Source organism: Ostrea edulis, chromosome 7, assembly GCF_947568905.1.
Source record: "Ostrea edulis chromosome 7, xbOstEdul1.1, whole genome shotgun sequence".
In the NCBI taxonomy this organism is placed as follows: domain Eukaryota; kingdom Metazoa; phylum Mollusca; class Bivalvia; order Ostreida; family Ostreidae; genus Ostrea; species Ostrea edulis.
The window spans coordinates 9,734,063-9,747,224 of NC_079170.1; the positions used below are offsets into that span (position 1 = coordinate 9,734,063).

The window sequence follows — 13,162 nt, forward strand, 5'->3', positions numbered from 1 at the left end:
AAAATAACAACAGTATAGTATAATGACATCATGACCCACAAGGACATTAATGTAGCATCCACTGATCTTGACCTTTGACCCTGAAAATCATGCTAAAACTCATCATGAAAATCATTCTACAACTCACCATGAAAAACATATATCCAAAGTTTGTCGGAACGCCAGTGCTACAATTTTATGTGATTCCTGTCGTAAAGTATTGCAAGAAATTCTCTTCTGGGGACTTGACCTTTATGACCCCAACCTTGAAATATTCACTAAAGAATCAGATATCACTGTGATGGCAAGCAGCACAAGTTCAGCATTATAAAGGGGTTCCACCTTTGTGGTATCATTTGCCAAGTTCAAGGTCCACAACTCTTTCAAAATGGGTCAACAAAGCCCCGATTCAAACCTAATCTGTAACCCATTGATATAAATTCCCCCACGACTAAGAATGAAGATCAATAGCAATGTCTCACCTAGCTGAGTGAAATGGTGACCTAAAGAAATCTGCAAAATCATTTGCATGGATATTTGTACACACAACAGGGCACCCATATAATGCAAGGCCCTGATTATTCAATAGGTATATATATATATATAGTTTGTTTAACCTTTAAAAACATTGCTGTAGATTAGATTATTACTTCATGTGAATCTATAGAATTCCCTTCTGTTGCCTTGGCCTTTGACCCCCAACTTTGAAGATCAACAAGGTTAGATAACTCATCATGCACGAAAATGACCCCTACTGCTATTGAAGATTTCTTTGAAGTCTACCCCCAGGGACAATGATTTTTTAGAAACTTGAATCTGCACTATATCAGGAAATGTTTATGTAAATGTAAACTTTTTTAGAAACTTGAATCTGCACTATATCAGGAAATGTTTATGTAAATGTAAACTTTTCTGGCCCAGTGGTTCTTGAGAAGAAATTTTTAAAGATTTTCCCTATATATTTGTATGTTAAACTTTGACCACAATAGGTGGCCCCATCCTACCCCCAGGGGCCATGATATTAACAAACTTGAACCTGCACTATGTCAGGAAGCTTTCATGTAAATTTGTACTTTCCTGGCTCAAAGGTTCTTCAGTAGAAATTTTTTAAAGATTTTCTCTATGTATTTGTATGTAAATCCCCTATTGTAGCCCCATCCTATCCCCAGGGACCATGCTTTTAACAAACTTGAATCTGCACTATGTCAGAAGGCTTTCATGTAAATTTGTACTTTCCTAGTCCAGTGGATATTTATAAAGATTTTCTTCCTATATATTTGTACATGTATATAAAACTTTGATCCCTTATTGTGGCCCCATTGCATCCCCGGGGGCCATGATTTTAACAAACATTAATCTGCACAATATCAGGACACTTTTATATAAATTTCTACTTTCCTGGCCCAGTGGTTCTTGAGAAGATATAAATTTTAAAGATTTTCCCTAATATATTTGCATGTAAAACTTTGATCCCCTATTGTGGCCCCATCCTACTAACGGGGGCAATGAGTTTTACACACTTGAATCTGCAACATGTCAGGAAGCTTTCATGTAAATGTAAACTTCTTTGGCCCAATGGTTCTTAAGAAGATTTTTAAAGATTTTTTTCTATATATTAGTATATGAAATTTTGATCCCTTATTGTGGCCCCATCCTACGCCTGGGGGCCATGATTTTAACAAACTTGATTTTGCACTATATCAGAGAGCTTTCATGTAAAATTTCAGCTTTTCTGGCCCAGTGGTTCTTAAGAAGAAGAATTTTAAAGATTTTCCCAATATATTTGTAAATAAAACTTAAGACCCCCTATTGTGGCCCCATCCTACCCCCAGGGATCATGATTTTTAATAACAAACCTGAATCTACACTATATCAGGAAGCATTCATGTGAATTTCAGCTCCTCTGGCCCAGTGGTTCTTGAAAATAAGATTTTTAAATGACCCAACCCTATTTTGACATTTTTGTGATTATCTCCCTTTTGAAGTGGGCATGGTTCTTCATTTGAACAAACTTGAAAGCCCTTTACCCAAGGATATTTTGTACCAAGTTTGGTTGAAATTGGCTCTGTGGTTCTGGAGAAGAAGATGAAATTGTGAAAAGTTTACGCCGACGCCAGACAACGGACAAATTTTGATCGGAAAAGCTAACTTGAGCCTTTGCCTCAAGTAAGCTAAAAACCTTCAATTTACAGTGCAGATAAAAATGTGCTCAGTTGAGGCCTTATATCATTGTATTCTTGCATCGCTGTCTCCGAAATTTAATATTACAAAATTCCTAACATATTTTCCCATGATAATTGTGTCCAGACTATTCATTAAAGCCTCATGCAACCTGAAAACTCACACCTTCAAATGATTTCAGTTTGTTGACGCAGCCATGTTAGGTAGCACTTTTCCGTGCCGTAAATTGAAGGTTATTATAAGGGGTGGATCTGTCACTCTCACAGAGCTACAGATCTACAGCTAAATAGATTGGCATGAATATGATACAGACTGTAACAGTCAGATATTCAGGATTTTAACTTGTAACAGTCAGATATTCAGGATTTTAACTTGTAACAGTCAGATATTCAGGATTTTAACTTGTAACAGTCAGATATTCAGGATTTTAACTTGTAACAGTCAGATATTCGGGAATTGACACAGACTGAAGGATTTTAACTTTTAACAGTCAGATATTCAGGATTTTAACTTGTAACAGTCAGATATTCAGGATTTTAACAGTCAGATATTCAGGATTTTAACTTGTAACAGTCAGATATTCAGGATTTTAACTTGTAACAGTCAGATATTCAGGATTTTAACTTGTAACAGTCAGATATTCGGGAATTGACACAGACTGAAGGATTTTAACTTTTAACAGTCAGATATTCAGGATTTTAACTTGTAACAGTCAGATATTCAGGATTTTAACTTGTAACAGTCAGATATTCAGGATTTTAACTTGTAACAGTCAGATATTCAGGATTTTAACTTGTAACAGTCAGATATTCGGGAATTGACACAGACTGAAGGATTTTAACTTGTAACAGTCAGATATTCAGGATTTTAACTTGTAACAGTCAGATATTCAGGATTTTAACTTGTAACAGTCAGATATTCAGGATTTTAACTTGTAACAGTCAGATATTCGGGAATTGACACAGACTGAAGGATTTTAACTTGTAACAGTCAGATATTCAGGATTTTAACTTGTAACAGTCAGATATTCAGGATTTTAACTTGTAACAGTCAGATATTCGGGAATTGACACAGACTGAAGGATTTTAACTTTTAACAGTCAGATATTCAGGATTTTAACTTGTAACAGTCAGATATTCAGGATTTTAACAGTCAGATATTCAGGATTTTAACTTGTAACAGTCAGATATTCAGGATTTTAACAGTCAGATATTCAGAATTTTAACAGTCAGATATTCAGGATTTTAACAGTCAGATATTCAGGAATTCTTCCTGTATTCTGTCAGTGTCTATCTAATTGAAATCATTCTTTAAGAGAGACACTAAAACTTTTTTCCTTCATTTTTTACATGTACTTACCCAGAATCATTTAAAGTAAAGTTGAAAATGGCTACACCCAAGACAAGGGGGATGACAAACCAGAAGCCCCAGATGGAATGATAGTGAAACTTGTCCATGTCTGCATCAGTCTCATCAAACCCATAATTGATTCGATTCTGTAAAGAAAATATCCACCCATCAACTCTATTTTAACTTCATCTTCTCCAAAGTGATAAGTTTCTACACCATCCAATTCATGTCCAGGACTTAGGTAACAATAAAGAGTTGATTAGATTAACTACATCACTCATTTAAAATCCGTGGAAAATACAAACAATCCGTACAAGTGAACAACTCTGCCATTTTTGCTAGTGGCGTAGACTTGCCCAAAAATTCATGTATCCTCAATGAAGCGTGAAAGTGAATTATAGATTTAAATCCATTAAACTCTTATTTATTTCCTAAGTGAAAAAAAAAGTTGACACCACGAAGTGATATGTAATATTCAACAGAAATGACAAATGGTTAATGGTTGTGAACAGTGATTCCCAAGGTCCGCCGGACATTGGTAAATGTCGGACATTGGTTAATAGTCGGACATTGGTAAATGTCCGGTAATTTTTGTTTTCGTCCAATCAATATCAGTTGTTGGCCGGACCAAGTGTCCAATGATTTTTTTTCCAATGAAATACATGATCAGATAAATTTTCAATTTTTAGCAGCATGTCCCAAAATTTACTCTGTTTTTTAGTCAATGCAAACAGAAAACCTGTTTACGTTTAACTCAAATATTTATCAAACTTGCAATCATCTTCAATTCCCCCCCCCCCCCCCCCCCCCCCCCCCCCCCCCCCCCCCCCCGAGAGGGTGATAATACAATTGAGCAATATCCCGTGAAATTACAGACGTCTTTGAAGCGTTTGAATTAGGTAATAAATAACAATTAAATAAAGCGTTTAAACTGATCAAGAAGTATTTGAACAACACGGACACGTTTGATTTGAGTTACGCGAATTGTTCGAGTTTTAAAAAAACGTGTATTTCAAAACACTGGTGTTGAACACGGGTTGGAAAAGTTTACTCCACTGACGAATCTGAAGTGAAATGCTTGGGCTAATAAAGTACGTCGCCGATGCCATTCTGGGACAGAAATTCAAATTTACATGAAAGCTTCCTGACATTTTGTTAAAATCATGGCCCCCAGGGGTAGGAAAGGGCGACAATAGGGGATCAAAGGTTAACATGGGAATATATAGGGGACATCTTTAAAAATCTTCTCAAGAACCACTGGGCCAGAAAGTTCAAATTTACATGAAATATTAAGCTTCCTGATATAGTGTAAATTCAAGTTTGTCAAAACCATGCCCCCCCCCCCCCCCCCCCCCCCCCCCCCCCAAGGGTAAGGTGGGGCCACAATTGGGAATTAATTTGCAGATAAAATTTTGTTCTGGTAATATGTGATTTGGTCCAGTAATAACTCGACCATTACTGGACCAAATGTCCAGTAAGTACCAGAAGACCTTGGGAAGCACTGCATGTGTGAAATATCTCATGTTGAATGGACAGGGTCTTAAGATTCACGTCCTACCTCACAACAACTGAAACGTTCCTGTGACTTACAACAGATAAATCCATGCTTGTCCATGACAGATAAAGACAATGCAAAGACCATGTTTATTTTATTTTCACTTCTTACAAAAATGGAAGGTGTAACTGTGAACAAATATGTACATAAACATTCTATTTTCTTTGAAACTAATATCTGTCTAAGTGCTCTTTTATTTTTCAGTTTGATAAGAATAACTGTCTACTTCACTTGTATCAATATTTATTTTAGTAAAATTTTAATGAAGTATAACCATTGATCACTTGGTAGCCATGGTTCAGATGTTCACATCACAGCTGAGGTCCGGACTTCAATTCTTGATCCTGGAACACACACTATTTTGGCCCCACCCTACTCCTCATTATTTTGGCCCCACCCTACTCCTCATTATTTTGGCCCCACCCTACTCCTCATTATTTTGGCCCCACCCTACTCCTCATTATTTTGGCCCCACCCTACTCCTCATTATTTTGGACCCACCCTACTCCTCATTATTTTGGACCCACCCTACTCCTCATTATTTTGGACCCACCCTACTCCTCATTATTTTGGACCCACCCTACTCCTCATTATTTTGGCCCCACCCTACTCCTCATTATTTTGGACCCACCCTACTCCTCATTATTTTGGCCCCACCCTACTCCTCATTATTTTGGCCCCACCCTACTCCTCATTATTTTGGACCCACCCTACTCCTCATTATTTTGGACCCACCCTACTCCTCATTATTTTGGACCCACCCTACTCCTCATTATTTTGGACCCACTTGAATCTCTACTAGCTAGAGCTTCTTACATGACTAATAATAGCCCTATGGTTCTTGAGAAGATTTTTCAAGATTTTTCCTATACATGTATATTGCCATGTAAATTTTGATCCCCTGTTGTAGCCCCACCCTATACCCTATATATGGACAAACGTGAATCTATTGTATGTTAGAAAGCTTTCATGTAAATTTCAACTTTTCTGGCCAAATGTTTCTTGAGAAAAAGATTTTTATATGACAAGATTCCACCCTATTTTTATCTTGATTATTTCCCCTTTGAGGAAGCATGGCCCTTCATTTGAACAAACTTCTTACTTGAATTCCCTTTACATAAGGACAATTTGCACCAATTTTGATTCAAATTGGCCAAGTGGTTTTTGAGAAGATACTTTTTAGAAGATGACAAAAAATTTTAACTAACTCTTAATTCACTCTATCTGATTAAAATCAGATCCTTTGTTCCGCTCACGTAGATCGCTATACTAGAATATTGGCGAATATGAAGTAACCCAATAGAGGGTCATGTCCATTGTCCACATGACCTTTCGTAAACCAATCAAATTCACACAGTCAGATTCTACTAGCGATGTTTTTTCCCATAAACGGAGTGTTAAATCTAAAACAAGCTAGCATGGCGCTGCACCAAGCCCTTTTTTCTCTATAATTTTTTTTTTTTTTTTTAGATATTTGTTAATATAAAAACAATTGTTCTTTATTTCACACAGTTGATTGGAAAGTTTAAAATCAAGGCAGCAGGTATTAACTTTCAAAGAGGCTAAATGATTATTCTATTACTATTATAGTATGGTACAATGAAAGTGCCCTGAAATTGCCTGTCACGATAAAAAGTGCCCTTTTGAACATATGATATGTGTGCCCTCTCTAGATCCTAGATTTAACAATATTTACGTTAGAGATGGCAGCGTGTATGATTGTAGACTGCACAACTATTTTAAAACATGCAATGTAAACAATATCTGCGGGTTTTTTGTTCAACGAAAACAAAATCCTGATGGAGAGGAAACAATCCAAAAAATCTTGAATAGAAAATTTTAATAAATCAGATCGATGAAAAAATCAGTTGATTATTCAAATCATACCCATCCCTATTTATTCATGAATCGTAATTGCCAATTTACCTGAAATCCGTGTATTCTATCTCGTACGATTTGTTGTTTGTGTGAACTGATAAATTGGGCAATATTACGAAAGTTTTGAGAAGCGTTATGACAGCACTTACAATTTTATAGTGTGGAATAAACTTTTTGGGAGAGAGATTACTGTGACTTGTATACAAAGTGACCGGGAACCAGCTGAATAGTCTTCATTATCTGTATTAGCAGCGTTGAGAACCATTTAGTGATTAATCACAGCAAATAAGAATCACATGTATGTGTGCACAGCCTACATAAACTAATTAATACCAGTAATATTGAGGGCCCTTCAAGGATTATAGTACAACTATCATTGTTATATTTAGCATGTTTAATGTGCAAAATTAATGTCCAACCCATAGCAGGGATGCAAATAAGTGCTCGCCCACTTGTCATGTGACTAAAAAGTCTTTGTGGACTCCTAAAAGTTTAATTCTGATTGCCCACTTGGCAACCATAGAATTCTTTATTGTAATTTTTCACAGTTTAGTTCAGGGATTTATCTAGGTTGTTTTTACCACCGGTAAAAGGCACCTTTCCCCTTTGGCAATAAATGGACATTTCCCCTTCCACAGGTAAAAATTCCCCATCATTTGTAGAAACTTTACAAAATTGTATGGGAATTTTCAACAAAATAATTTTTATATATTCTAAGTCATTTTCTATAATTGTCAGACTTACAATATAAATTAAAATGAGTAATCAATCAATTTATATTCCATGGATGTCCCCCACCACCATCCCCTGGAAGCTCATGACTGCATTCTCAAAAATTCCCCTTAAATATAAAATGGGTAGTAAGATCTAAATGCTGGATAAAACCCTGTATTTCCAAATCTCATTTAGTCAAAAGAAAATCAGACACTGCTGTTAACAAATCTTGCAACTTTAGGCCTTGGCTATTAAGTGTGTGTTAGTTGTATCTTCACCTTCTATATCCAACATGGCACAAATTTTGAGTGTTTTCATCTTTTGATTTATACAGGTTGGGAACACTTCCTCTATAGCAAGATCGCTAAAACGTGATTATTCCTCTTTAGTGAGAAAGTAAACATTAGCATAAACAGGTGTTTTGGCGTCTTTATTGAAAATGGCAAATCCAGTGAAACTCTAAATAAGTGCGACACACTCAACATGACGCGAATTGTTTCTATGAAATTGACAACACAGTCAAGAAATTGCATATCAAAGTTGCTGCATAAGAGGGAAGCAGTCTGAAATCCGATACACACAGTGAGTGTTTTTGTTTTGATTAATACATGTATATTTGCAGAAGTATCAGACATTTCAGCACTTTTTCCTCTTTACATGTGAAACACGACGAGATGTACTCCACGGGTGTTTTTCTTGGTTGTATGGGATCTCGCTAGAGAGGGATTATCGTGTTTTTGCAAGAATAGCCCGCTGTAGGGGAAGTCTTCCCAACCTATATCTATATGACTTCTTCAACTGCAAATACATTTTTTGATAAACGGATAACGAACTTTTAATATTCTGCAATAATTCTATACAGCTAAACAATAATGTGCTGTTTCCCCTAGTAAAAACCCTAAATATAAAAGTGAGGCCAAGAATCGGATGAACAGATGAATATCAGATTATTACAAATTACTGTGCCCTTAACTCCAGTCAACAAATGTGACCAGTCCCTGAGAATTGTTTAGAATTTCAACATCAAATGAATACTTTGTTGAATGAAGTATGATTAGGATATTACTGTCAGATCTGATTTAAATATATATTCATATGCACACATTTTCAATGATTTTGTTTAGAGAAACTGACAAGTCATGTGACAAAACATTGAAAGTCGGTTTTTTCTTATTAAATACACCTGCCGTGATTATTGTAACTTGTAATCATTCTTTCAAACCAATAAAAATGCAATCAACATCTGTATCGAAGTTTTACAACTCAATGTTTACATACTTTTGGCGAGTTCAAATCGTCATTCCTAAAATGTTCCTCCAAACGTTTGCTAAGTTCTGATCTTTTCGTTTCGTCTGCAATATCGGAGGGTGTAACTGATATGCTCTCTTTCTTGCCTGATGTTGATACACATCGAACAGAATGGCGCTGGATAAATCGTCTAGCTCCATTCAGTTGTTGCTGGAGCCGACATGTCCTTCCCAGGAAGGTCGCCATTTTGCTTTACTAGAAAATGTGTAATAAAGAAACCGGTTTCGATCAGATATCATAATTTCGGATACTGTATAATTGAAGGTAAGACAATCTGAAATATGGTTACAGTTGTATTTTGGAAAGTACTGCAAGATTTATTTGTATCAAAAGATCGTGTAACAAGTCTAAGGACCTAAGTATGTTCCAATTTCCATAAGGGGGGTTAATTAATGAATTAATGAGAGTAACAAAATCTTAATCATGCAAAGGAATTTGTACTTAAATTCCTCTTAATATTTGACAGGTAGAATTACAACAATATTGTTCTTTTTGTTGGATAGATTTATGAAGTGAATATTATAAAATGTAATGTATTTCAGCTTGAGGAGAAAAAGTAATTTAGGTATTATTGTGCGAGTCATTCGTTATGTGAAGTAGTTCATTGGTTAGATATGCAGTTCGGGGGAGGGGGAGGGGGGCATGCATCAGCTAAAGTACTGATATTCTTGTATTTGTTTGCAGGGCGGAATTGCTGTTATGGGGGGCGCAAGTATATGAGGCAGAGGGTCTGGGGCCGCCTTGAGCCCCCAGCGAGTCCAAGGGACGAAGCCCCCGGAAGTTCCTGAATTTTATAGATTTTTTAGAGCTTGAAATATGTCTTCTAAACAGTCATTTTTACTATTTTCTGTCATTTTTAATGGGTGAAATTAATAAAATGACGCAAATTTTAAGGGTTTTTGGAAAAAATGTAAGTTCTCCCAATAAAATTTTAAAAATTTGTCATTTATTTCTCCGAGAGTGGAAGAAATTATTGCTTATTTTATCGTTTACATTTTTCTAAACAAGAGACCACGATTTACCTTAATTTTGAAAATTTAAGGTGGGCGCATTTGTTTTTACTTATTTTGTGTAGTTCTCTTTCGATGTCGAAGATGACCATAATTTCATCTCTGCTGATTTCTGCGTTGAGTGTTCTGGGTTGGAAGATGGCTGACAAGTCCAATCCTCGCATGGAACGTCCTTCCACATTCCGGACAAGACGGTTCGGATGGAACTGCTATCGATGCTTTTCTCTCCTTTCGCTAAGACCTCTTCTGTTTTGCCAGGCGGTTCTCCTCGTGTGTCGTTGCTTGCGTCATCACGTTATAGCGCCAGACACTTCAGTCAAGAGCTAGATTGGTTCGATGTGAAACAGCTTGATGAATACTTTCAGGGAGTCTTTGTACCGCTTTTTCTGACCACCTCTGGAGCGTGAGCCATTTTCTAACTCCCCGTACAGGAGCTGTTTCGGGATGCGGATGTCATCCATTCTTCGAACTTGTCCAACACAGTGGAGTTGTCCTGACCGTAGCATGGTGCCAATGCTGTACACGTTAGCACGGCTTAGAACCTCAGTACTCTGGGATATTGTCCTGCCATATGATGCCCACAATTTTCCGTACGCATACTGTGTGGAAGTGGTTTATTTTCTTGGTGTGTGTTTGGGATACCGTCCAGGTCTCACTTGTATAAAGTTAGGTTGTCAGTAGAGCTGCTCTGTGCACGCTAAGCTTTGTCGCTGTGGTAATGTCTCGGTGGTTCCATACAGTTTTGTTCAGGCGGCCAAAGGTTGAGCTTGCTTTAGCTATGCGGGAGTTGACTTCGTCATCAATGTGGACGTTTCTTGATAAGGTGCTTCCAAGGTATGTAAACTTTTCCACAGGATTGAGGCGCTCAGATTTTATATACATGTAGATGTTCGGCTCAATGTAATGGCTGTTTGGTGCTTGTTGGAACATGATCTTAGATTTCTTAGTGCTTATCGTCAAACCAAAGTTGTCACAAGCATCCGAAAACCTGTTCAGGCTTTGTTGCATGTCAAGTTCTGTTGAGGCATTAAGGGTGCAATCATCTGCAAAGAGAATTTCTCTCAGATTTTTTAAGTGAACCTTGGTCTTGGTTTTCAGGAGCTGCAGGTTGAAGACGCCATCCGTGCGGTACCTGATTTCAATGCCTGGGTTACTCTCAAAGAAGGCATCTGCCAGTATAGCAGTAAACATCATGCTGAACAGCGTTGAGGTTAAAACACAACCTTGCTTCACACCGCTTGTGACTTCAAAGGGAGAAGATTGATTGCCATCATCGAGAACGTGGGGCCTGTGTGCCACCATAGAATTGACGTACCATCGTGATAAACCTTGGTGGGCAGCCAAATTTCTTCATGATTAACCATAAACCAGTCCTGTTGACGGTATCAAATGATTTCGTGAGGTCTACAAAAGTTGTGGAGTGGCTGGTGTTCTGTTCTTGGCATTTTTCTTAGAGTTATTTGGCAGCAAAAGTCATGTCCACTGTTCCACGACCTGAGCTGAATCTGCACTGACTTTCAGGTAGGAGATCATTTTCAAGGTCTGTTCAACAGGATGCGTGCAAGGATTTTTTCCTCGGTGGTTGTCGGAGGACTGTATGCCTCCTTTACGCTTGTAGAGGTGAACTATTGAAGCAAACTTTTTACGGATAGTTATCAATATTATGTTTCTTGTGATGTATACAGTTTAAAAATAAACAACCCTGCAATAATTCACAATCATTTTAAAGAAACAATAAAACACATATGATAGTAAATAATGTTAAAATCTGTATTTTTATCTACACCTCACTGGTTGAATTAAATTCAGGCTACTTTCTCCATGGTTCAATGATAGGCTTCAGACAGAATAGTGTCTCACTTAGTGACCAGACGTGTTACAAACGGTCAGCTAGGGCTAAAAAAAATAATCAACAGTTTCTCAGGCCCCGCCGCATCCGTGCAAAAGGTACTGCATAGATTTTTTTTTTCAATTCATATCTATTTATTTATTCATGAAAATGAGCTAACTCTTGTGTTATAGATATTTATGTAAAACTTTCAGAAAGTTTTAATAAAATTGTAAGTATCTTTTTCATCAAATCATTATCGAATGCATACTCATTTATGTGCAAGTGTTTAAGAATAATAGTATATATTTAATATAATGTGAAGCTATTTTATGCAAAATTAAAAATTTCATTGCTTATTCTATATAGGTTCATGATAAAGACAAGTAACTCATTCTACAGTCAGCATAAAAAAGAAAGATAACTCATGCTACAACCAAGTTTTAAAAAAAATCACCTGCCTACCTCATCAAAATTTGAAAATTTTGGCCAGAGAAACTATTTATCTTTTTTTTTTTTTTTGTTTGGCCTAATCTTGGCAGTAATTTATTTTGCGCGTTACTTCAAAGTTACATTACTTTAAAGGCACATACGTACTAGCAATTGATTTTGTTTCCAAACTAACGTGGTAAAAGTATCTATAGTGGCGATATATAATAAAGTGGGCAACATAAAATATTTGATTTTATTCTACATTAAGGGAATAAGTTGAAATTTTCAGATCATTCTTGATTTATTTATTCGATTGGCCTTATTTGCATAAAGTATGCATTGCGCAAGCCTTCTTCCCACGTGGTCGGAAAACAATATAGCATCGGTAAGTTTTGACATCGAGTAAGGACGTAGTACACTAAATTCATTATGCAAGATTATATGAAATACACTAGAGGGTAGTTAGATAGGCACATATTCAAAGGATTGCTGGGAAAATAGCACGTGGTATGCTAATAAGACAGTCACGTGGTCAGCACTCGGAAAGTGTGTAAAAAGACAGGTTGTCTTTTAAAACCACTTTCATTTACACTAGTATCTCTACAAGTGTATTTTTTTTAAATGCATATAGAATTGGTTGTTGTTGGGGGTTTTTTTGTTTGTTTTTTTTTTTTTTTTGTTTTTTTTTTTTTTTGGTTGTTTCACTACATTCATAGAATACCGTAGTGTTTATATATTCATCAAGATCACGTTGCACATGAAGAAAGTCTCAGTGAGAGCCACAAAAAAAACAAAATTCAAAAATATGGCTCCGGAATGCGATTTCTCTCAGAGACATCAAACTCTAGAATAGGATTTCCTTGGGGGAGGAGGGGGTGTTCTTGTTTTGAAGGAATGACCAATCCTATTCTATTACACCGTTACTGC

The 13,162-nt window shown here is 36.6% G+C and overlaps 1 protein-coding gene across 1 annotated transcript in view; it reads right to left on the bottom strand.

Moving 5' to 3' along the window:
* The window catches only part of LOC125655977 (NADH dehydrogenase [ubiquinone] 1 beta subcomplex subunit 11, mitochondrial-like), a 9,760-nt gene extending 583 nt beyond the window's left edge, over positions 1-9,177 (bottom strand). The window contains exons 1-2 of the mRNA XM_048886526.2: positions 8,936-9,177; positions 3,520-3,656 (exon numbers count right to left, since the gene is read on the bottom strand). Coding sequence (XP_048742483.1) covers positions 3,520-3,656; positions 8,936-9,151 — 353 coding nt within the window. The 5' untranslated portion in view covers positions 9,152-9,177. The remainder of the gene's footprint in view (positions 1-3,519; positions 3,657-8,935) is intronic.
* Between the last annotated feature and the right edge of the window lie 3,985 nt (positions 9,178-13,162).